Raw genomic sequence first — 23,852 nt, 5'->3', positions numbered from 1 at the left:
ATTTACAGCCCTGCATTCATTAATTATCTTCATCTCTGTAAAAAAAAAAAATTCAAGTTGGTAAGCCACAACATGCCCCACACAAAGCCATGCTGAACGTCTCTAATTAGCCCATAATCTTCTACTTGCTCATAAATCCTATCCCTGAGAATCCTCTCCAGTAATTTCCCTATCACTGATGTAATTTCCAGGATTATCCCCGTTTCCCTTCTTGAATAATAGAATACCATTAGGTACTCACTCATTCTCTGAGACATCGCCCATGACTAGATTAGACTACAAAGATATCAGTCAAGGTCCCAGCAATATTGTATCTTGCCTCTCTCAATAACCTGGGGAATATCCCATCAGGTCCTGGGAACTTATCCTCAATGTTCTTTAAGACACCCAAAACTACCTCTTTTTAAATCTCAAATGCATTGGTGCATGCAACCACATCAATGACCAATATGTTGTTTTTATTCACCAGGCAACAATAATTTAAAATATAGCGGTTATAATTTATTTATAGGCACAAGTTTAATGTGACACAAAAGTTACAAATACAAAGGGCAAGTAATGTATACAAGTAGTTTAAGTGTAATTGAAGTAACTGATATTTGATCAACTGATAATATCTTCAATTTATTTGCTTTTTCTTTCATGTACAATTGATTATATTACCAAATGTAATTTGATATTACAGTACACAAGTATGCAAACATGTTTCAATTTCTTCATGTTTGATTAAATATTACTAGTTACAGGGCAGAACCATGAAAAAGTAAAAGCCACAGAAGTGTTTTAAGATGTACTGGATTTCAACTTCTTGTAACTTTCTTGGAAGCTAGGTACAAAAATCAAACAATTTATTAGATAGATGTAGTTTGTTAGTAACGTTAAGAGAAAGGCACTTTTCACCTTAAGTATGGCACTCAGTCAGAATGAACAAAGATTTCATCAGCAACACACACAGAATGCTGGCAAAACACAACAGGTCAGGCAGCATCTATGGAAATGAATAACAGTTGGCGTTTCAGGTCAAGAATCTTCTTCAGGAAGGGGAAAGAAGCCAGAATACAAAGGTGTAGTGAGGCAGGAAAAAGATAGCTAGAGAGTGTTGGTGAAGCCATATGAGTAGGAAAGGTAAAGGGTTGGAGAAGGGAGGGGGGGGTGAAGAAAGAGAGAAAGGGTATTTTTGTTTTAAACTGGAAAGAGAAATCAATATTCATACCATGAATATTGGAGGCTATCCAGATGGAATACAGGACATTGCTCCTGCTACCTGAGGGTGGCCTCAACTTGGCACAAAAGGAGGCTATGGACCACCATGTCAGAATAAAATGGGAATCAGAATTAAAACATATGGCTAGTGGGAAGTTCGACTTTTGATGGATGGAGCAGAGGTGTTCAACAAAGCAGTCCCGCAATTTACAAGTTGTAATTCCTCTAAGTTATTCATTTGTAGTGTGAGAGAGATTCATAGTTTCCTCAGCTTCAGATGCTGATCTCCCCCTTAAATGAGAAAGCATATGGAGAATTATTTAGCCCTGCATAAAATTTTGAACAAGTTGATTGACTCCCCCAAAAAATAGTTTAGGGTAAGAAATGGTATTAACAGCAAAATATTGGTAAGGACTAAAACAAGCCTATTGCAGTTTTCATATTTTTCATTCATTTCATTTAAAATTTACTCTATAATTCACAGTACACCCATAATTTCCTGACCAGAGGCTGATGTGGACATGATATCTGGTTTGTCAGGGCTGTGTGAGTAGACTTGTAGACAACATACAAGCACCCTTTCATCCCACTGATGAAAATAGTCAAACTATTGTCATATTATTGAAAACAGTTGCTTTATGACAAAACTATCAATTAAGTCAAATGTAAAAGCTCTCAGGATCTAATCAAACATCTTTATTGAAAAACTGGTGCTACTGGAATGCCCAAAAGAGGAGTGGGGAACTGTCAATACCTCAATACAAATCTAGTAAACGATGTTCGATTATTGCCTTATGCTCTTGAGATTTTGCTTTATGCCTTACTAGAATTCACAAGGTTTAGGGTATTTGTGTTTTTAACTGAGTTTTGCATTTCATCTATTTCTAGGGGATTGTATCTTCTTCTGTAGTAAATGCGTGATAGCATAGTTATAATAAACATCTCCATTATGAGAAGCTGCTGGTTCATATCTGAAAAAGACATAAGTATATTTTGTTAGTTGAGACACTTGTAATTTAATAACATTTCCTAATTAAATGATAGAGAGAGGCTACTAGTAACAAGGCAAAAATATTTACCGTAGATTCCGGATTATAAGCCGCTACTTTTTTCCCATGCTTTGAACACTGCGGCCTTTACTACGGTGTGGCTAATGCATGGTTTTTTTTCATGCCGCCAAAAACATTTTGCCTCGTAACAGTACACCAATAAAATTGATGAGTAGTTCACAGAGGTCCAATGAAATTGTACGATAAATCAAGCGCACTTTCACAATTAAATTATTGTAAATCAGTCATTTGTACTCACCCTCATCAACATGGAAAACACTCGAAGAAAAGCATTGTGCTGCCTTTATGGCAGTTATTTAGTTTATAATATTTTCACTTAGTAATTCATTTGTTATTATTTTCTAGTTAAAGTTAGAAGTGTTTTAAGTATATTTGTTTTCTGTGCTACATCCCGGAATGCTATGACGTCACATCTGGTTTCGCCGCGTCTTATGGGAAATACCGGTTTGCGATAAACGGAAAGGAGAGGGCGAGCGCATTACACCCGCGCGAGAACGCTGCAAACATATGATGCAGCTTTTAAGTTAAAGGCGATCAATAACTTTTCCTGGTAGGCTGCAGTATATATTTTTTTACCAGTCGTTAGCAGATATTGGAATGTTGTTCGTGCACTGTTCAGTAAAAAAGTATACGCAACGTAATTTGTGTGTTACCGATACGTATGTATATTTAAAAGTAGCCGTGTTACAGGCACGGTTCGAAAAAAAGCATTTGCAATATGTATTTGTTTATGTTACCATACGGATTTAATTAAAAGTTAAAAAATCCTCACGTGTAATATCTTTCTGTGTAAATATCTCATATTACAACGTGGGACACCTGCGGCTTAAAATCCGGTGCGGCCTGTACAAGTACAAAATTGATTTTCTTTCTAAAATTAGAGCCTGTGGCTTTTAATCAGGTGCGCTCTGTAGTCCGGAATTTATGGTACTTATAACTTCATGAGTCTCTATCACAAGCATGCTCTCTACAAATGCTAGTTGGAGAATTTTTTCACCATTTTATATTCCCATCTTGGGCTAAAGCTGTAAATGGCTTGGGCTAATAACAGAAGCTTAGCAAATGTCATCCATTTCTGAGAAATAGGTTTTTCTTCTAACAAAGCCGAACTTTTTCAAAAATAAATATAGGAATACACAGAGAAAGAAAAAAAATCACTGCATTTCATCCAGCTGGTAGCAAGTAACCTTGCATGATTTTTCCTTCAATCTTAAATAGATTTTGGAGTATGTCAAAAGTTCAGCACAACAATGTGGGCTAAATGCCTATACTGTTTATGTTCAGGTAGTAAAGAAATACTGTTCTTCAGTGTTTTCACCATCAATAATGTTATTTAACTCAAAAGGAACATGGTATATGTTCATTTAGTACACATGGCAAATCCTTGGAGTTGTAAAGCCAACTCTTCTATTTTGCAGCATATTATTCAGATATTCATATCGAGTATCATGGTTTAGAAATTTACAGCTATTATACAATAAATCTACGACAGTGGATAAACAACGTACATGCCGCTCTGGCTGTTGGTGAAAATGGAGGTGCGCAGGCCAAACCTCCTGACAACGCCGTTATGTTGAGAATGGCAGACTGGAGCTGAGTAAGAATGAATGAAATCTGTGGAGAGGGAAAAAAAATACACATAAAATTAAAATTAACAAGTATAACCAAATGATAAGAATTAGACTCAGAAGGAAATAACAGTTCATAATTTTTTTTACATTGGTCAACCCCTGAAGTTAATAAGTCAGTCATATTACTTGAATATTAAATGATATTTTCTCTCACTCACACTGTAAATAGCTCTTCAGCTCTGTGCAGGGTGCTGGGATGCATGCCTCTGAGGTTTTTAGAGCACCTGAATTGATTAATTGTTTTATTAATAAGAGTCATTAATCATTTGGAGTTCCTTGCATTTTTCTTGAACAACTGCTCTTTGTCATTCAGGCTCCTGGAGCTTTCTGTTTAAGCTTGCTAAATTTATTTTGATAAACAATGCAAGTAACACAGAATGTCTAAGTGGAAGCCCGATTAGTGCTAATCACAGGGTCCTAGTTTTGAGAATGTTACTACTCAGTATTCTTTTTGGAATAACCTTTCATCAGTGCAGTTTGTCTTTCCTCCACACCTGAGTTCCAATATTGCTAGTGCACATCATGACAGAAGGATCCCACCAGGTAACGGATCTAGAGGCTGAACAGCAGTATTCTGGCATCAGTCAGCTTTAGGTGAGAATGCCATCTATTCTCACCTCCACGATCTGAGTTTTTTACATTTATGTTTAATCACTCGATGAAATTCATGGTACAGACTGCAAAAAGTGAACTTTCATGTAACAAATGAAGCTAGCTCAGCGATAAGAAGAGCCTGTCTATCCTGTCTGAATCAGCAGAATTGACAGTATAGCCTTCTGTATTCTATTTACCTCTGGAAGAATAGTGAAGAATAAAATGCTGTGAGCACGATCCTTCCCTAGGTTTTGAGGTTCATATTAAAGGACTCCAGTTTTCCAGGCCTCAAGGGTTTTTCTGGGTCTAACTGTTAAAGACTCTCAAGGTCTCCCTTGGACCTTTAGGCCACCATGGTCTTCTCCAGGACTCCCAAGGTCTCCCTGTCTCTGGAGGTTTTCAAATCTCTCTGCCTCTCAAGATTTCCCAGGCCTCTCTCTCTCGAGGCCCCTCTCCAGTTCCTCAGGTCTCCCTCTCGAATTCCCCAGGTCTCAAGTCTTCTCTGGATCTCAAGATTTCAGGTTTCCTTAGGCCGTCAGGTGCCGGCCATAGGGAGGAGGGTACTGTAATGAGCCACCTGGGCCTGTGCATTGGGCTCTGAGATTTTTTAAGAGCACCTGAGTTGGTTAATTGTTGTTTAATAAGCGTCATTAATTGTTTAGAGTTTGTGTTTTTCTTGAGCGTCTTTCTGTTTGTAATGCTGTCTCCCTGTGCTTTCTGTCAGCTTAAGCTTATTTTGATAGGCCTGGGGATTCCATGTTACTTGTATTATTCAAGCAGATGTCCAATTAGTGCTAGATTTCAGAATGTCATTTTTCACAGTGTCACTCAATGATCTTCTGGAATTATGAATAAACTCTCAAGAGTCTGTCTTCTCCTCTGCACTTGGGTTCTGATATTGTTAATGCACATTGTAACTCTACTTCTTTCTCTCCTCCCACGCTTTAGAACCTGCAGATCATGGCCATCAGATTTTCAATCATCTAGTTTGCTCACATCCAAGTGATAAACCGATGGGTAGACCCCCCCCAACCCCCTTATTGAGGGGAAGTTTTGACTGTTCTCCAAGTTAGACAAGCTGAAATATTCAATGCTGTAATGTATCCAAGCTATTACATATTCCATTGTCAACCACACTGCACCTTTTAAAATCCAGACCACCAGCCAATTCCATTGATAATATCACGTGTTGAATACTCCCAGAATGGTCACAGTGAATTTTTTCTTCTTTGGGCAAAGCTTAACATATTGAGAGATATTGCCGTCAGCTGTTGATAGAAAACACCCTAATAATTTCTACTCTGGATGCCAGAACATTTTAGGCAAACTTTGATCTTCTCTAATGGAAGGAGTGCTCAAACAAAGCACAAACAGGAAAAACACTTGAAAAGTGACCATCTAAGCTTAAACCATCACTTTTCCATTTGAAAGCATGATTTTGTTTTTGCCCGACCACTCCAGAATGCAACATCGGGAATGATTCACTGAAATGTTATCGGATAACCTTGACATAGAGAACAAAGTAACATAAGAAAATACAAATCAAAACAATACATTTATAAACCACTTAATTTATCGTCCCTACAGAAGCCCGAATATCCATGCTGAGACAAGCAGTGAAAGTGCTGTTTAACATATGCAAGCAATGGGATAATATTGCAACTGTAAAGTGAGCATAGAAAAGCTGGCCCCAAACTTGATCAGTGGATAAATGCGAAACCTGTTCAACCACTCCTTTCCTGATTTGATTGTAAATTCAATGCTTCATTGTAACCTACTCTGGTAACCTTTATTATCAAGAATCTAACTTTCTCTGCCTTAAAATATGCAAAGATTCCGATTCTGCTGCCCTTAGAGGAAAGGTTCCAAAGTCATCTCAGACAAAACAAAGCATCATCCCATCTTAAATATGTGATTTATTTTTTTGTTTTAAAAAAAAAATGAAACAGAGCTCCTTAGTTCTAGATTCTCCTACGAGAGCAGACACTCTTTCCACATTCTCCCTGTGAAGGTACCTCAAACTCAATTGTCATCCAAACTCCAGATACAAGCCAAGCCTATCCAACCATTCCCAATAAGGTAAACCAGCCATTCCAGGTGTCAGACCAGTAAATGCTTCCAATGCATTTATATCCTTCTTTAAATAAGGAGATCAAAACTGTAGTCACAGTACTCTACTCTCAGCAATGCTCATATGACTGGAGAACATCTTCTCTACTTCTGTCTTTGATTGCCTTGAGTTGCAGGCCACAAGAGCTCATTGCCATTACTGGGGAAGCCTGAAAACTTCCGATAGGCCTGCTTTCAAGTTTCTCATTAGAAAAATTAGACAGGTTAGACGATAAACCCATGAACACTGTTGTTGAATCATAGTTGGCAAATGGCGACCCTATTGATAGTGTAGTTGTCCACAGGGTTCTCGTGGCAAGATACAAAAGTAGATTGCCAGGCCTTCCTTCTGCGCAGGTACTGCTGCTGCCCTGTTTGGGACCCAGCCAGATTTGAACTCAGGACCACCCATCTCAAAGTTCAATGCTGATGCCACTTGACCACGGGCCAGCCCAATGATGAACACCACTTCACTATATTTGTCCTCTTTTTGCTCTATTTATTCTTTATATTACAGTACTGTAGAAGAGTCTAGGGCACAAATATACAAGTCATGAGCAGGACGAAGCCCACGTGATTCAAAAGTCGCAAATCTGTTTCTGGTAAACTATATAACACTAAAGTTGCACTAGCAAACCTGTATGCCCCCAACTTTGATGATGTTAACTTTTTTGAACGGTTTTTTTCCTCACTACCAGACTTAAACTCATACTCTCTTATACTGGGTGGTGATTTCAACTGTTGGTTGGATCCTAAACTGGATCGATCGTCCTGTTACCAGATCACCTACTAAATCTGCCTTAGCTATCCAATCGTTTCTCTCTAATTTTGGTATCTCTGATATATGGCATTTCCTCCATCCTACAGAGAGAGATTATTCTTTTTTCTCACATGTTCACCATACCTTCACTAGAATTGACTATTTCTTACTCGATAACCAACTTATCCCATTTGCCCACTCTTGTGACTATCAGAGTATACTGATTTCTGACCATGCCCCAATTACCCTCTCTCTGAACTTTCCTGGTCTCCCTCAGAGGAATAAACACTGGCGGTTTGATTCAACTTTATTATCGGATGATGATTTTGTAAAATTTATTAAGGATCAGATAACCTTTTATTTTAACACTAACACATCACCTGAAGTGCCATCCCAGATTGTCTGGGATGCCATGAAAGCATATCTGAGGGGTCAAATAATCTCTTACACAGCAAATCTCAACAGAAGATCCTGTGCAGATCGATTAGACTTCATTAACCAGATTAAAGAATTGGATCAACTATATGCTCAAACTAAGAACCCTGAACTATACAAGAAGCGTGTTGAACTCCAAACTAAATTTAATCTTCTGTCTACTCAACCTGTCGAACGCCAACTTCTCGAAAGCAAGAGTCGCTTTTACATTCATGGGGATAAGTCTGGTAAATTTCTAGCCAATCAGCTGAGGCGTTCCAAAGCCAAACAACATATTACAAAGATCCGGAAGGAGAACGGAGACTTTACATCGGATCATTTAGAAATTAATGACGCATTTAAAATTTTTTATTCTCGGCTTTATTCCTCTGAATCTCTGAATGACAATATCTCTGTTGAACAATTTTTACAGAATCTGAATATCCCCTCACTCTCATCTGATTTCAAAGCCAAACTCAATGCGCCTACATCATCAGAAGAAATATCTTTTGCAATTTCTGCACTGTCCTCAGGGAAATCTCCTGGTCCTGATGGGTTCCCTGTAGAATTTATAAATCATTCTCTTCACTTCTTTCTCCTCAGTTACTTTCAGTATTATCTGACTCATTTAATTATGGCAAATTGCCACCCTCTTTCAATGAGGCAACTATTATTCTTCTTTTAAAAAAGGGCAAAGACCCAACAGAGTGTTCCTCGTACAGGCCGATCTCTCTGCTCAATGTTGATGTAAAGATCTTAGCTAAAGTGTTGGCTCATAGAATAGAAACCGTTAATCCCTCCATTATCTCTGATGACCAAACAGGCTTTATTAAAAACCGTCTCCCTTTTTTTAACATTCGGCGTCTATTTAATATTTTATACTCAGCTCCAACTGGGACTCCTGAATGTGTTATTTCCCTCGATGCGGAGAAAGCATTTGATCGTACAGAGTGGAACTACCTTTTTGCAGTCTTAGAAAAATTTGACCCCGGCCAAAGTTTCATCTCTTGGATCCAATTGCTGTACCTGTGCCCTACTGCTTCTGTTTTAACTAATTTTCAGAAATCCCAAGTATTTAATCTCAAATGTGGCACCCGTCAGGGATGCCCCTTAAGTCCCTTTCTCTTTGATTTGGCTATAGAACCTCTGGCGATAGCATTTCGAAACTGTCCTGAATTGACCGGGATTTGGAGAGGGGGTGTTGAGCATAAAGTTTCTCTCTATGCTGATGACTTATTACTCTTTCTCTCAAATCCGTCTACATCCTTACCTCTAATGTTTTCACTTCTTGACCAGTTTAGCCAGATCTCTGGCTATAAACTTAATTTACATAAGAGTGAACTTTTCCCAATTAATAAAGAAGCACAAGAACTAATATTTCGTGATCTCCCTTTTAAAGTAGTCCATAATCAATTTACTTATCTTGGAATTACAGTCACAAGAAAGTTTAAAGATCTCTTTCGTGAAAACTTTGTCAATCTTTCATATGCTATAAAACAGAGTCTGGTACAATGGTCACCTCTATCTATGTCTTTGGTAGGTCGTATTAATGTTGTTAAAATGTATGTTCTCCCCAAATTTTTATACTTATTTCAATCTATCCCGATTTTTATTCCTAAATCTTTTTTTGATTCCTTAGACTCTATTACTTTGTCATATCTGTGGCAGAATAAGCGCTCTAGAATTAATAAATTCCACCTCCAAAAATCTAAAAAAGAGGGTGGCATGGCTTTACCTAACTTTCGCTTATATTATTGGGCAGCTAATATACGTTGTGCTACCTTCTGGTCTTTCTTCCACGGCCAACCCGAGTGCCCTAACTGGGTGGCAATGGAGTTGAGCTCCACTAAAGAATTATCTATATCTGCACTTCTTGGCTCTGCACTCCCTAGCAGTCTGCCCAGATCAATAGCTAATCCTCTTGTTAGACACACTTTGCGTATATGGGCTCAGTTTAGGAAATGCTATGGTTTCCAGGGGTTTTCTGTTTCTAGCCCTGTCGCACATAATCACCTTTTTTTACTTACTACATACGATTCAGCATTCCATGTTTGGTATAGGAAGGGCATTAGACATTTTGAAGATCTTTTCATTGATAATCGCTTCGCTTCTTTTCAGCAGCTCTCTGTTAAGTTCAACCTGCCTAACGCTCACTTTTTCAGATATCTCCAAATCCGACACTTTATTGCTCCTTTAATTCCTAACTTTCCTGAAATGCCTGCGAAAAATGCTATGGACCTATTTCTTTCCATTAATCCACTAGGTAAAGGTTTAATATCAATTATCCGAGATAAACTAGCAGCCTTACGACGGGCCCCTGTGGATAAAATTAAAATGGCCTGGGAGCAGGATTTAAATATCTCCTTATCCAAGGAGAGCTGGGACTCAGTTCTCAAATCGGTTAACTCAACCTCTCTTTGTGCTCGCCATTGCCTTTTACAGTTTAAGATTGTTCATAGAGCCCATATGTCTAAATCTAAACTATCTCGATTCTACCCTGGCATTAGTCCGCTCTGTGATAAATGCAAGAGGGTCGTGGCCTCTCTCATCCATATGTACTGGCTCTGTCCTAGCTTGGAGAAATTCTGGAAAGATGTCTTTACTACATTATCGGGTATTCTGAATCAGCACCTAGAACCAAACCCCTTAATTGCTCTGTTTGATTTTTGGGGCGGGACAGACAAATGCCGAATACTATCCTTTGCCTCTCTCCTGGCTGGACGCTTGATCCTCCTTAGATGGAGAGATGTTGCCCCGCCCACTCATGCGCAATGGCTTAACGACATTATGGCCTGCTTGGACCTCGAAAAAATTCATTATTCAGTTCTTAATTCGGATCTAAAGTTCCATAAGGTCTGTGGACCTTTTATCGAGTACTTTCATAACCTTCCTCTTGACTAGGGTTTTTTTTTCTTTTTTTTTCTTTTCGGTCCCTTGCTTTCAGCTCCTTTTTTTTCCTGGTAGTAGGCATTATTATCCTCTGTTGCTAAGTGTATTCACAGTCTGGGAGTTTGACTGTCCTGACCTATACTCTTTATACTGTGTTGTGGTCGGTCTGGAGTTGTTTTTTTTCTTGTGTTGTGGGGCTTGGGGAGGACACTAAGCTTACTTGTCTTTAATTTAGGTGCTTTTTTGTTAAATTCTCTTCCTTTGTAGCATATTGTTATTGTATGCTTAATTTTGCACTGTATTAATGTTCCTCATTGGGATTTGGGGTTTTTAATTTGTAAAATGTTTTGAAAAACTAATAAAAAAATAAAAATAAAAAAATTAAATTTTTTTTTAAAAAGTCGCAAACCATTTGTAAATGAAATTCATTATGTCCAAGTGAGTTTAGTGTCTGCTAAGGATGAAGTTTTTAAAATAAGTGCCCTGGAGTGTACCGAGCCTGCACACAGGGTACTAGCACTAGATGATGCCTCAGTTCCAATCAGATAACATATGAACAGAGACAAGACTGACTGATAAATGCAGGACGATTTCTACAAGGTCTTTCAGAATGTCATGCAGATACAAGAATCTTGCTCAATCCCAGATAGCGTCAGCATCAACAAGCAGCGCACGCACAACCCAATGTGACAGCTTAACGATGCAGCCGATTTGCCTTGTGATCCAAGTTGTAATATTACTAATTTGTCCTCATTAATGCTTTACCAATTTTTCAAGCATTTGGTGATATGAAATCAGATATAAATTGACAGATTGTTTCAACTCACAGATGATATGCACAGAATCAGAGTCAAGGAAGATACCATTTAACACCATCTTACCAATACTTTTCTCCTCAAAAATCAGTATCAGATTTATTATCACTGACAAGAAAATGAATATCACAGTTGTATATGGTGATACACTTTGATAATAAATTTACTTTGAACATTATACTGAGATGAGAAGGGAGTTCCTCATCTAGAGGGAATCTTTGAATTTTTAAATCTCTAAAAGCAATGTTAAAAATATAATTTCTCAGTTTATTTTAAAACTTGCCTGTCTATATATTCTTTTTGGCAGCCTTTGTTCTATAGTCATGGCTAGGGAAAGAGTAGGCTTCCTGACTCCAGCTGGAAACATTCCCAGAAATTTCAGCAAACAACAACAGACCGCATTAGTATTGATTTTCAAAGGAGGAGCATTTTATGGCCATCTAGATAGCCCTAGACTGCCTTACTGGAAACTTGAAGAGATGATGTTTCTTCTACTTCCAGTTCCCCAATTAGGACTGGCAATTTCATCAAAGTAACAAAAGAAACTCAAATTGTGAAAAAGAATAGGGAAGTGTACGATATTCCTCAACATTAATGTGAATAATTCTAGTACGCACTCAGGTCAACAACTTATGATTACTTAAAAAACAACCAATTTGTAATAATACTGATAACTGCCCAACAGAGTACTATTTTCTCCTTTAGAACATACTCATTAGCCTATATAACCACAAGTGAAATTGCCTCTTGGTTTAAACAGCAATTGGTAACCCTTTGTTATGCCAACCCAGTAAAATCACACAGTCAATAATATCAGCTCAGAAGAATCACTTTCATTTCCACTGAAGTGAAATAAAAAGGCATCAATTTGGCAAACTTATTTTGTTTAAGATATTAAAATATTGGTATTCTTTGACTTTCTTTCCTAACTATCCCACATATTTTATGCTCACTGACATTTGTGTTTTTTTTTAAATAATGCAAAGCAAATATGACATGACTACTTCAAAACTCCAGAGTCCATTCATACCTGATAAAGGGTGAATTTAGGGATTATCTTCTGATTTTTAAGTTCACCTTTGACTTTATTGAAAATTATTCCAATTGGCCACAATGCAAATATTGTGGAAATGCCAAGGGAAGTGTTAATCCAAATCGCAGGTCCGCTAGGTGTAAGCTAGAAAATAACAAGATATACACTATTAAGCTCAGTAAAAATATTTCCAACTATTCTTAGCTCTAAACAATAAATTAAATAGCTTTTACTTAGAATTTAACCAAAGTTAAAGGGTTAAAAGGACCTTGATAAATGAATTGGAGACTGAATTTAAATCCATCAAGGCAGCTGCAAAATTTAAATTCAGATTAGTTAACAACATTCAGAATGATAAATTTAATTAATTTCAGTAATGGTGATGTTAACTATTAAGATTTTTTTGTGAAACCCATTTGGTTTACTTTTACCTTTTGTACAAGTGGCTATAACTATAACTTGGCTATAACTTGCTACAACTCAAGACGAGTTGCAATCAGGATAATTCTTAACTACCTTCTGAAATAACCTACCACACCACTTCATGCAGAGCTGATTTGGTCAATGAAAGGGTGTATGACACCACAAGGCCACGTGTGTAGTAATTGAGCTATGTAACAAATATGTGCTGTCAGTACTGAATGAATGACACTATGAATGTAGTGTTACTAAGTATTTATTCCTTTGGGTATATTTTTATTGTGTGTGTGTGCGAATACATACACACATAGCTGGTAGTCACAAGACAACATTCTAACTCACATATCAACCAAATACCAAGTAAACATGTTTTCTAACTCAGATCACCTTTAATATGTTTATTCTCACTGAATGGTACAATTCACAAACTACATTAAATTTTAAGAAATAATTTTGGGATTAACTTGGGAAACTTCATAAATTGTGTTACTTAATCAACAGACCAGATAGAGAAGGTAATTCCCAACCCGGTGCTTGAAATATGTCAAAAATTAATAATTGCTTTGTAAACTAGATATTACTTGAATAATACAACTATTGCTTACATCATCAAGACTAAAGGTCCCATTCACCCAAAGGACCAACGTGAAGACCATCAGAACTGGACGCAAGAAAGCCAGCTGAAATGTTCCCAATTTCAGCAGGAACATCAGGCGCCTAAGAACAAAAAAAAGTCTTATGTCCACATCCAAAAATCAGAAAAAAAATAAAACATTAACTTGTGCTTCCACTTAGAGGTTAACATTGAGAAATACTGAGAAGTGCCTGAGGATATTTATGTTGTTAGTGGAACAGGTTTTTTGCTAGCCTCAGGGTCAGCTGCTGCCTGGTGTTGCACTCTGCTGCCTCTTGCAGTGCAGTCACAGACACAGCCTTCCACTGGAGGGCTCACTACCAGATCACAGGTGCAACCAAGTGCAAAATATGGTCTCTCCTGCCTGGAACGACTCACCGTGCCCTGGAAAAGTCTTGATAGCCGGTGAGACTCCACACCAGGCGTCAAATCCCTCACTGAAAGTGGATGTCTGTGATGCCTCTAGCATTCACAAATATTCCAAAACATCTGAGAAGTATTGGAAATATCAAACTATTTAAAAAATACATCAAAGTTGGTACAACACACACAAAATGCTGGTGGAACACAGCAGGCCAGGCAGCATCTATAAGGAGAAGCACTGTTGACGTTTCTGCCTCTTCGTCCTGACGAAGGGTCTCGGCCCAAAATGTCAACAGTGCTTCTCCTTATAGATGCTGCCTGGCCTGCTGTGTTCCACCAGCATTTTGTGTGTGTTGTTGTTTGAATTTCCAGCATCTGCAGATTTCCTCGTGTTTGCTCATTAAAGTTGGTACAATATTTACACATTAATTTTGACATTTCTGTACTAGAGAAAATATGAAGTTTGGGCTTTGAGATTAAAATTATCTCCTGGAAAATCTGTTGCATATGAAAACTAGGAGATGAAAATCTTATTATTTAAACTTACTTGAGCAAATAACACTTTAGTTGTGTCAAATGCCATCTAAACTTTCTGAGCTCTACCTCAAGTTAACCAAGTGCTTACAAGAAATGTTTATAGTAATACGAGTAAAATTGTAGTTACAAGAGAAAAAGTTGAATTTGATGTGTCTCTGTCAGGTGAGAATGTTATGGAATATCCAACAAGAGCAGGGAGGGACAGAATTATCTCAAAACGTGTAATGAATATTGGCCATGATCTGACCGAATAATGGAGCAGACCTATTCTATTCTACAGATGAAAAAGACAATATTGAATTAATGTGTTATTTAGATATTCAGCACTGTAACTGGCCCTTCCAACCCAACAAGCTAATGCTGTCCAAATACACCCATGTGAGAATTAACCTAACTCACATCTTTGGAATGTGGAAGGAAACCAGAGCACCTGGAGGAAAGCCATTGGTCACGAAGAGGACATACAAACCTCTTATGGGCAGTAGTGGAATTGAACCCGGCTCACTGGTGCTGTAATAGCATTATGGATGGCACTGTGCTATCGGGATGCCCCCATTTTTTTTCTTTCTTTAAAAAAGATGTATTGAGGTCAAAGTTGAAAGGACTAAGTTGATGTCATATAAATACATTTCAAGCAGAACCGAACCAACCAGCCCACCATGGTGGAATGCTAATCTAATTCCATCATTATGGGGTGTATTATAGATAGATAAATAGGTAGATAGATACTTTATTGATCCCAAAGGATATTAGCACTACAAGTGCACAGATATACAAATATGAGAAGAATTTAAAAAAGTTACCTCGAACAGTCTAACACGAGGGCGCCATCACTTCCCCAGCTATAGATTGGCTCATCACTGCCCAGTTTCCAAACCAAGATAAACTAGTATCTGCAGCTCAGCCTTATAAGTTTTGGCTTCAGTAACTCAGAATATATGGTGTGTTTCTGTGAAGGGAATAACAGACTAAGAACATCATCCTCAAAGAAGTCTAAAAACTTACCTTGAAATCCTTCCAAAAGGCAAACATAGGCAGCAGCAACACAAAGGTCCTGTACTAATCTTCACAGGAGTATTTTCAAAATGTTTCAGGAACGCTTCGTCACCCCCAAATTCTTCTATCATCATCCGATGGAACTTATGGATGACAAATGCGAAGTATCTATCCACATAACAAAATAAACCCAGACGGTTACTCCTCAAAAATGTTCTTTCATTTAAATCACCTTGCAACTATATAGTTGCTACACAATCAAGAACATTGCAGTGTATTTCATTTAACAGTCTTAAATTTCCAAAGAATTTTACAAATTTCGTTAGGCATTTCTCCACACAAAATAATTCTGAAGTCAGAATCTGTCATGTAACCATGACAATTCAAAGAAAACTTGGAAGCTAATTTTGCAAAGCTTCAAACATCTGGTTTCTTGTGAGCAGTTATATAGGAGACTGAACAAATTGGAAGGTTTATCTTCTTAAGTTGTATGGTGACACTAGTTCTAATATCGATTGAGAGGAGAAATGCTTCAGTAGGAATGCAGACTGTTTTCAAGACAGGCATAAATCGTCCTTTTGAAGCAAAATCATTTGGTGAACATAACAATGAGTGCACATAAGGTGATTCTACACTTTCACAACCTTGAGCTGTCAACCTCCTTCATTCTACAGTCAGGTCATGGTAAGCAGAAACTAAACACTGCCTTGGGAAAGCAACAGAGGAAGTTGGAATGATGTGCATTCCGGACTCACTATCAAGCATATAGTTGCTGCTATCACACAACAGAAGTTATCTTATATCTGAGAACAATTGTCTGCTTCACTGGCAGAAGGCCAAGATAATTTGAAAACTGAATTAAATATTCTATTGTAAACATTAGAGATTGACATTGATTCTGACACTTGAGGGTTTGTTTCAGGTCTAAAAGTCTGCCATTAGATGGGGATTCAGGAAAATAAAATTACCTTCAACCTTCATTCATTCTAAGCACTGACCTCACAGTTGTGAAATTACCTATTTTGGGATTTAATGCCATCAATTTAGACCCTGTATCATTCAATGAAATAAACTATTATGCAGTTTCTCAAAATGAAAACAGAAGCCTGAAAAGGAATTGCATTATTTCCATTCCCATTTTTACCCTGCATCATGTCAAGGAAAATTGTTCGACATTTACTGATAGCCGTCATCTTGAATTCTTTTTTTTGCCCTGCAGCTAAACATACTTATTGGAAACTCCAAGGAAACATGGAAGTATATTTCTGTACAAAAACAGGACCTCTAATTGAAGAACTCTTTATCTTGTTTGATAAATGGAATATAATTTTGATGATGCTTCCCAAAGAATATTAAAATTTAATGTATTCCAGGGTTTAAATTAAACAACTTCTTAAAGTTAAAATGGGATAAATTAATAAAAACCTCAAAAGAAATACATACACTGCTATTGTCAAATCTGTGATCATTGATGCCAAAGGAATCCACATGCCAATACAAGATGCGGACGCTATCACCTAAAACAAAAGTTTTTAAAAAACTATGTTTAAATATACAAAAAATTAACATTTAATTCTTTTTTTTAAAGATTTCAAAATAACCGGTGTAAAATTACATTTTTTTAAATTGATACATGCAGAGAGTAAAATAAAATGAAATGCAAGCCTCATTGACTGGGGTCAGTTACTTATATATTAAATAATGAGCAGCAGGCGCTTGGGGCTCGACAGATTATGGAATGAGAGAGCAGGCTCGAGGAACTCTGGTATATTGAACAAGACAGAAGGTTATTGAATGAGAGAGCAGGTAGGTGTGTGGTGCTCTATAGATTATGTCTACTTCCATTTTTATAAAATGTATACATTTTGATCATATTTAGAATATAGATATGCTTGCAATCTAATTGTAAAGGGGGGTTTCTTTTTCTTTGTTACTGCGTATGTTAATCAAAATGGCTTCTTTGTTTTGTTAAAAGTAGGAATGTTTCTTTGTTGCGAGAGAGTGCTGGAAGCTTGTTTGGGTTAAAATTTACTGATAACGAGAATTGTATTCCTTTGTAAACCAATTGGGATTAATGTTGTTCTTTCTTCTGAATCTGTAAGCTATTGTTGATGGGCTTTTGGGGAGATTGGCACGAGGGTGAGAGAGAGAGGACGTGATGCTGTAAACTGGGCGAGGAACAGACCCCAAGCAGGGGTCTAAGGCCAGGAGGTACCCCGAGGAGAGGAGACGAAGATAGATGTGCTTGGTTGACAACTTCGGATGGTCCTGAGCTGTGAGTCCAGGAGTTCGGAGGGGATCGAATGGTGGCCAGAAGACTTCAGTAATTGAGCTCCAACGGTTGTGCACAAAGTGGTTTGGACTTTGATAAGTTTGGCGCCTTTTCTTTATTTTCGTTTCCTTCATATATACTGTATGGTTATTAATCAGTTATAGTAATCTTCATAAACTGTAATCATTTAATCGCATATGGTGTCCTGTCTGTTTTTGGGCGAGGCAGGGACATCACACAGCATCCACACAAGCTGATTACCCAGTTTGGCGGGGCTGAAGGCTGCTCCCCCTAGACGAGAACGAGCTGAGCGAGCCTGAGGCGACCCAGGGGATTACATAATCTAAAGAGCAACTTTGGTCACTCTTGGGGATAACCATGATATGACAAAGTTCTCAAATTAAATGAAGGAAAACTAAATGCAAATATTTAAGACACTCAATTTATATACATCAGTCTGCTTAATGTAAATGTTTTAACACTGTGCTATAAAGGAGTTGGACATAGGAGGTTGGAGATGAAAGGGAGGAATTTTGCACAGACACATTGGTCCAAATCATTATTGATATAGCCAAGGCATACAGTACCGATAAATCGGATTAGTACAGATGGGGAACTGATGGTTAGCATTGATCTGATGGGCCAAAGGATCTTTTTCTGTACTGTACTACCCTAGAACCGTCTAACCCACCACCAGCACAAGCACCATAGTTTAAAAAAATGTGGACTTAAAAGCACATTTGTTAAAACTATTACATGAAATAAAGGAAATAAAAAGGATGGCTGAATCTAACCCAGTCAGATGGATGGAAGCCCTACACACACCAGCTATGGATGGCATAGGGATAGAGGGGCAGATAAGCTTTGTGTCCACACCCTCAGCACCAGATTCAAGCATTGCCTTTGGGCTCAGGGACATTCAGGGGTAGAGCAAGTTGCCAGATGCACCCTATCCTGGCCTCCAGCATGTCCCTTACTTGCACTCACACAATTTATAAGGAAGTTTTCTCACTTTGAAAAACTTTGGATGAATTATGTTAAAGCAACGAAAGATGATATTTGAAAATGAATGATGAATTGAAAGCATTTTCTGGAAAATTTCCCAGCTGGATGTTCTAACAGCACTTACCGGCGCAGCCCCGCTGACCCATATTATAGTTGCTCTCCTGTCTGAAGATGGGACTTTTCTCAGCAGATACACAACTTCCTCGCAATACACAAGATTTGCAATTACAGCCATTAGAGTGAGAACACTGTACAAAATGATGGCAGGCGAATTCAGATCTGTGGGGTGAGAAAGCATTCACTACTTGAAATGAGCGGTCTCCATTCACAAGCCATTTACAATCTCAAATTCACACATTTATTCTTATGCTGAGTAGATGCAAAGTCTTGCCTAAACTGCTGTTGAAGTGCGGTGGGTGGTCATGCTTCAGAGATTAATATTATCACTAAAATGTAAAGCCTCTTATGAAAAACAGCACACTGATTAGGAACTGGAATCAGTTAATTTCCTCCATCGCCTATGAGTAATTAAAGTTAATTACACACATGGTATATTTCTAAAGCTGATTCTGTAATTACCTGACATCCTTCCCCAGGAGTCATCTTAAATGAAACTATTATTTCTACATTGATTTATTTCCTAAAAAGTCTGCAGAAAACTGGAATTTACAGCATCCATTTCAAGGAGACAGAGGAGAAATACAAAACTTTACAAATGAATCCCCAAATGCTACTGACTAGATTGCACAGATTTAGTTTCACTGGATTGACAGTTTAGACCACTAGTGTCCCAAAATATTTCTCTCAACTTTTCCCCCCAACAAGTAAATGACAGGCAAGAAGTTTTTTTTGGGGGGGGGAATGACATGCAGATAGGGCTGCATAAATACTGTCCTGGGCTAATTGAGCAAAATAACTTCTGAAATTAATCATTTTCTCTTAAGAAAAACAAGTTTGGCTATAACTGAAAGGAATTATGATACAGTGCATATTTTTAGGTTAATCAAGTATTCATAGTTTTACACCATACAAGGGGCCCTATCAGATTATTATGTCAGTGCTGGCTCAGTTTTCCTGGAATTCTATTTTGCAATTTTTTTTTCTAGCTTTCCATTTCATTTTTTTAAAGTTAAGCGCATCATCCACTATAGTTTCTGAAAGAGCGTCCAACATTCTAACAATTATTTGTGTGAGGGAAAAATCTGCAATACTAAATAAGGACAGTGGGGTTAAAGAATAGAAATCTGGAAAATAATCTAAATACTCATTTCACTCAGCCAACTAAACTCTGAAAATCAACTTCATGCTTCTCGAGGTGATGACATGAGTTCAAAGGAATTAATGGTCCATTTGAATTTAAAGAAATCCTGAATGATCCACAACATATGATTTTGGGTTTTTTCTCAATGTCAAGCACTTCAGAGGAATAAACCATATTCCAAATATGATGCAATTACATGAATGTTAAACATGAATAGTACCAATGATTAGAAATGGAATAATATCAATAAATACCATAATATCTTGAGTATTAAAGGAAATTATGGCAAACAAATGAGAAACCTCATAAGTGATATGAAAGACAAGTATATAACCACTTGTAGAAATGACTTGTCACTTTGCGTTCACCAGTATGGAGATCCTTCCACATGCTCCATCATTGTTTATGCTTCAGGTTGTAAATGCCAGCCAGAATTTCAAACGAACAGGTCTGAGAATCAGCACAGGTATATTTAGTAACTATCAGTTTTAATCTTCTGGAACAGCAATAATTGTAAAAAGAGAGGCATGGTCTGAGGTGGGGAAATGAATGATCAGGGTGGACTGGCTATTTGGGAAGTCAGGGGATTTCCATAGTTTTACAGTACATACTGTACTGCGTTTTTGCCTCCCCCCCCCCCCCCCCCATTTTCTCATGAACATCCTACACCGCTTATACAGAGCCAGATTGTCCTTGGAAACTGTCCAGATCGAGCTTCCACTGCACAGAAAAGTGACGGCCACAATTTCCTGGATAACAGATGACGTAGTCTGTTAACGTCGGTGTGCTCGGATACTTCATTTTCGAGCGTTTTGTGTGGCTTTATTCCCAAGTACAAAGAAATAATATTCTACACGGTAACGACCGAATAATAAACACTGCACTCCATCTAAATCATTCACTGATTGTGATCTCACACATACCACTCAAGTCTGTTATTCCTCTCGTAAGGCCGAACTCATTTTATCAGCTGTCTTTTCCCAATAACTGGTAGTAACGTTCATATTAACAATGCAACAGCAAGGTCAGAGTGTGGTTGAAATGCGTTTATTTATTTGCCAAAATAGATTTATTTTATAAAACATCGAGAGCATTTACACATCTGAGACGATCTGCACGACACAGAATCGTGAGATTGGGGGGGAAAAGCAGATCCAACCTGCACTGAAGCACTTATTTGCAAATAACTTACAAAATATACTTCCACCATCCGTTTTCCATGCTTGCTGGTTCTTTAATAGCTGGATTTTCAAGACTGACAGCCAGTGGGGTGGCTTCAAAAGCACTGGCTTTTCTGTCTTATCCAGCTCTTTGCTATTTTGGGGATCCTCCCTAGAAGCAATACTTTTTCGAAGCGTATGACGAATTTTAACATCACTTTCTTGTTCACAAATCAACCAGTTCAACCACACTTTGAGAAAGATATTTTGAAACTAGAGCACAAAATGTGCAAGCATTCTGACTCCATATGCAGCATAGCTATAAAGGATAAAGACACACTTGGTTGTCCGGCTACAGTAACGAGAGTTTGGTGTTAACCACAACAATAACGCCTATCCTTGGTTTTTGATGACATCAGCAGGAGAAACGTTGCAAATAAGTTACGGAATTGACAAAAGAGTTTAGTTAACTCTTGGCGTACTGTAAAATATGGGGATAGTAATAAGGCTATTTGGAATAAATTTGGAGTTTAAAATTTAAAAAAAGATTAATGAATGCTTCGAGAACTAAAACTATGGGCATTGTTACTGTGCGACCCGCCCAATAAACTCCAAGAAAGAGCTGTTTTCTATATTTTATCACAAGAACCGCAGGATTTATTTAGGGAGGGTTGGAGCACTCCTGCCTGGGTTGAGTGTGGGATCTTCGAAACCCCGTCTCCGCATCAGCCGCCGCCCATGCCCGTGTACCGGGGCAGGGAAGAGGCTGAGCCGGCTCGTACCTCAGCCCCGAACCGGGCTCTGTGCTGCTGGAGTCACTCTGCCGTCTCTGTAGACCGAAGCCCACAAATTGTCGCCGCGACAGTTCGGGTGCCATATTCGCGGTGCTGAAGGGTGAAGCGGAGAGCCAACGCCGCCAGGTAACGTTCAGTTTGCATACTCACTCCGTAAAATTTCTGCGGCTTTGGGAGGGTTGGAGCCGCAGTAGAACTCCAGGCTCACGTTCCGTGAGTCGGTCATCTCTCCGGCATACAGACGGCGACTGGACTTGCTGCCGAGTTTCCCGGGATCAGTATCCCCTGCCCCCTGGCCGCTCTCCCCGCCTGCCTGACTCCAGATGCACGGAGCTGGTTGGCTTGAGTCATTTTCGATTACAGTACTAGGCGTCTACGTTCTTTTGCAGATAAGCATCAGCTTCTAAAGTTGTAAAGCAATCAGAGGTCTATTATACAACCCCTCCTTAAACTGAAATAGCCCAGTAGGTAAAAGGTAGAAATCAAAGACGCCTTCGACATCTCAGAAGTTCAGGTAATCAGAGGGCAATGGCCCCGAGAGCATTGTTCGACTTCAAACCTGCCAGGCGCTTGCAGCGAACTCGAAATTAACGTGAGTTTTGAATGCTCATTTCAAGTGTCCTTCCCACTACCAAATGCAAATTGGATGAACAACATTTCATATTCCCCTTGGGTAACCAAAAATCAAATGGTATGAATATTAACATTTCCGATTCCACGTTAGCCGCTTCCCCGGGGCTATCCTCCCACACACATTCAACCGTCCATCTCCCTTTGTTCATTCCCACCACCCTTCAAAACCTGGTTCCACTTGTCCATTACCCCCTTCCTCATTTTGACTCCAGCTACGCGATGAAAGGTTCTGTGGAGACAAAAGATGTGACACTATCTTTCCAGTCCCAAACCATACCTCAGGAGCGAGAAGAAACAGGAAAGATTGCCAGTGTAAGACAACAGTATTCACCCCTCCCCCCACTTCATATTTGATTGTTTTACAACATTGAATCACAGTGGGTTTAATTTTTTTGATACTGATCAACAAAAAAAGACTCTTTAATGCCAAAGTGAAAGCAGATCTAAATTAATTACAGATATAAAATGTAGAATAATTGATTGCATAAATTTTCACCCCTTTAATATGACACACCAAATCATCACTGGTGCAGCCAATTGGTTTTGGAAGTCACATAATTAGATAAATGGAGATCACCTGTGTGTAGTCAATTGATTGTAGTAAAATACACCTGTATCTGGAAGATCGAACTGCTGGTAAATTCACTTTGATTTAATGTAAAACACAAAAACTTCTAAGGGTGGTTAATACTTCTTGGAGGCACTGTATGATACACAGAGGAGGGAACATTCCTAATAAAAATGTCTGTATTGTGATATTCCATAAGGCTATATAATCTGTACAAGTAATGCAAGCTGAAAGTAAAATAAAAATTGAAACACATTTTGTGAGAGGAATTTTTATCCTGTATCTTGGGTTTTTTGGTAGTCATTTGTGAATTTACATTCTCTGAAATGCTGTAATGTGGGGGTCATCACCTGTATGGAGGAGTAGGGGACAGAGCTTGATAAGAGATGAGGATCGAAGAAGATATTAAAAGTTTTTAAGGAGTCAGCTTCTCACTGTTCAGAACAACATCCTGCCTCTGGGTTCTACGAAAACTGCTTGGCTACGTGGAGAAATTTCAAAAGAAGGAGAAAGTAGGCCCCAAGGGTTCAGCCTTTTGACCGAAAACCAAATGAGTTCACTCTGCATGGGTTCCTTGTTTCAGATCAAAGGAACACAGGGAGAACTCCAGACAGCTGCTCAGTTACTGAAGTCAGTTTGGAAACAAAACTTAAAGTAATAGCATTGGTGCAAGCCTGCACCCAGTGGATAC

General features: G+C 38.4%; 1 protein-coding gene and 1 long non-coding RNA gene across 3 annotated transcripts in view; one reads left to right on the top strand and one right to left on the bottom strand.

Annotated features, from left to right (window-relative positions):
- Positions 1–479: 479 nt before the first annotated feature.
- slc51a (solute carrier family 51 member A) lies at positions 480–22,538 on the bottom strand. Of its 2 annotated transcripts, none has more exons than XM_073045617.1 (8): positions 22,111–22,538; positions 18,870–19,024; positions 16,912–16,985; positions 15,478–15,636; positions 13,544–13,655; positions 12,516–12,662; positions 3,782–3,887; positions 480–1,494 (listed from the first exon to the last, which is right to left on the bottom strand). In XM_073045617.1, the coding sequence occupies exons 1-8, from the start codon at positions 22,184–22,186 to the stop codon at positions 1,460–1,462; spliced, it is 864 nt and encodes a 287-aa protein (XP_072901718.1). In that variant the 5' UTR covers positions 22,187–22,538; the 3' UTR covers positions 480–1,459. The 2 variants fall into 2 exon arrangements, with proteins under 2 accessions (XP_072901718.1, XP_072901717.1); XM_073045616.1 differs by having other exon boundaries at positions 480–2,174; positions 22,111–22,536.
- Positions 21,922–23,852, top strand: part of LOC140727825 (uncharacterized) — a 56,045-nt gene continuing 54,114 nt past the window's right edge. The window contains exon 1 of the long non-coding RNA XR_012098946.1: positions 21,922–22,086. This is a non-coding gene — a long non-coding RNA (uncharacterized lncRNA). The remainder of the gene's footprint in view (positions 22,087–23,852) is intronic.

Source organism: Hemitrygon akajei, chromosome 5 (genome assembly GCF_048418815.1).
Source record: "Hemitrygon akajei chromosome 5, sHemAka1.3, whole genome shotgun sequence".
Lineage (NCBI taxonomy): Eukaryota > Metazoa > Chordata > Chondrichthyes > Myliobatiformes > Dasyatidae > Hemitrygon > Hemitrygon akajei.
The sequence above is the reverse complement of the archived record's forward strand: the minus strand, read 5'-3'. Positions and strand labels throughout refer to the sequence as shown.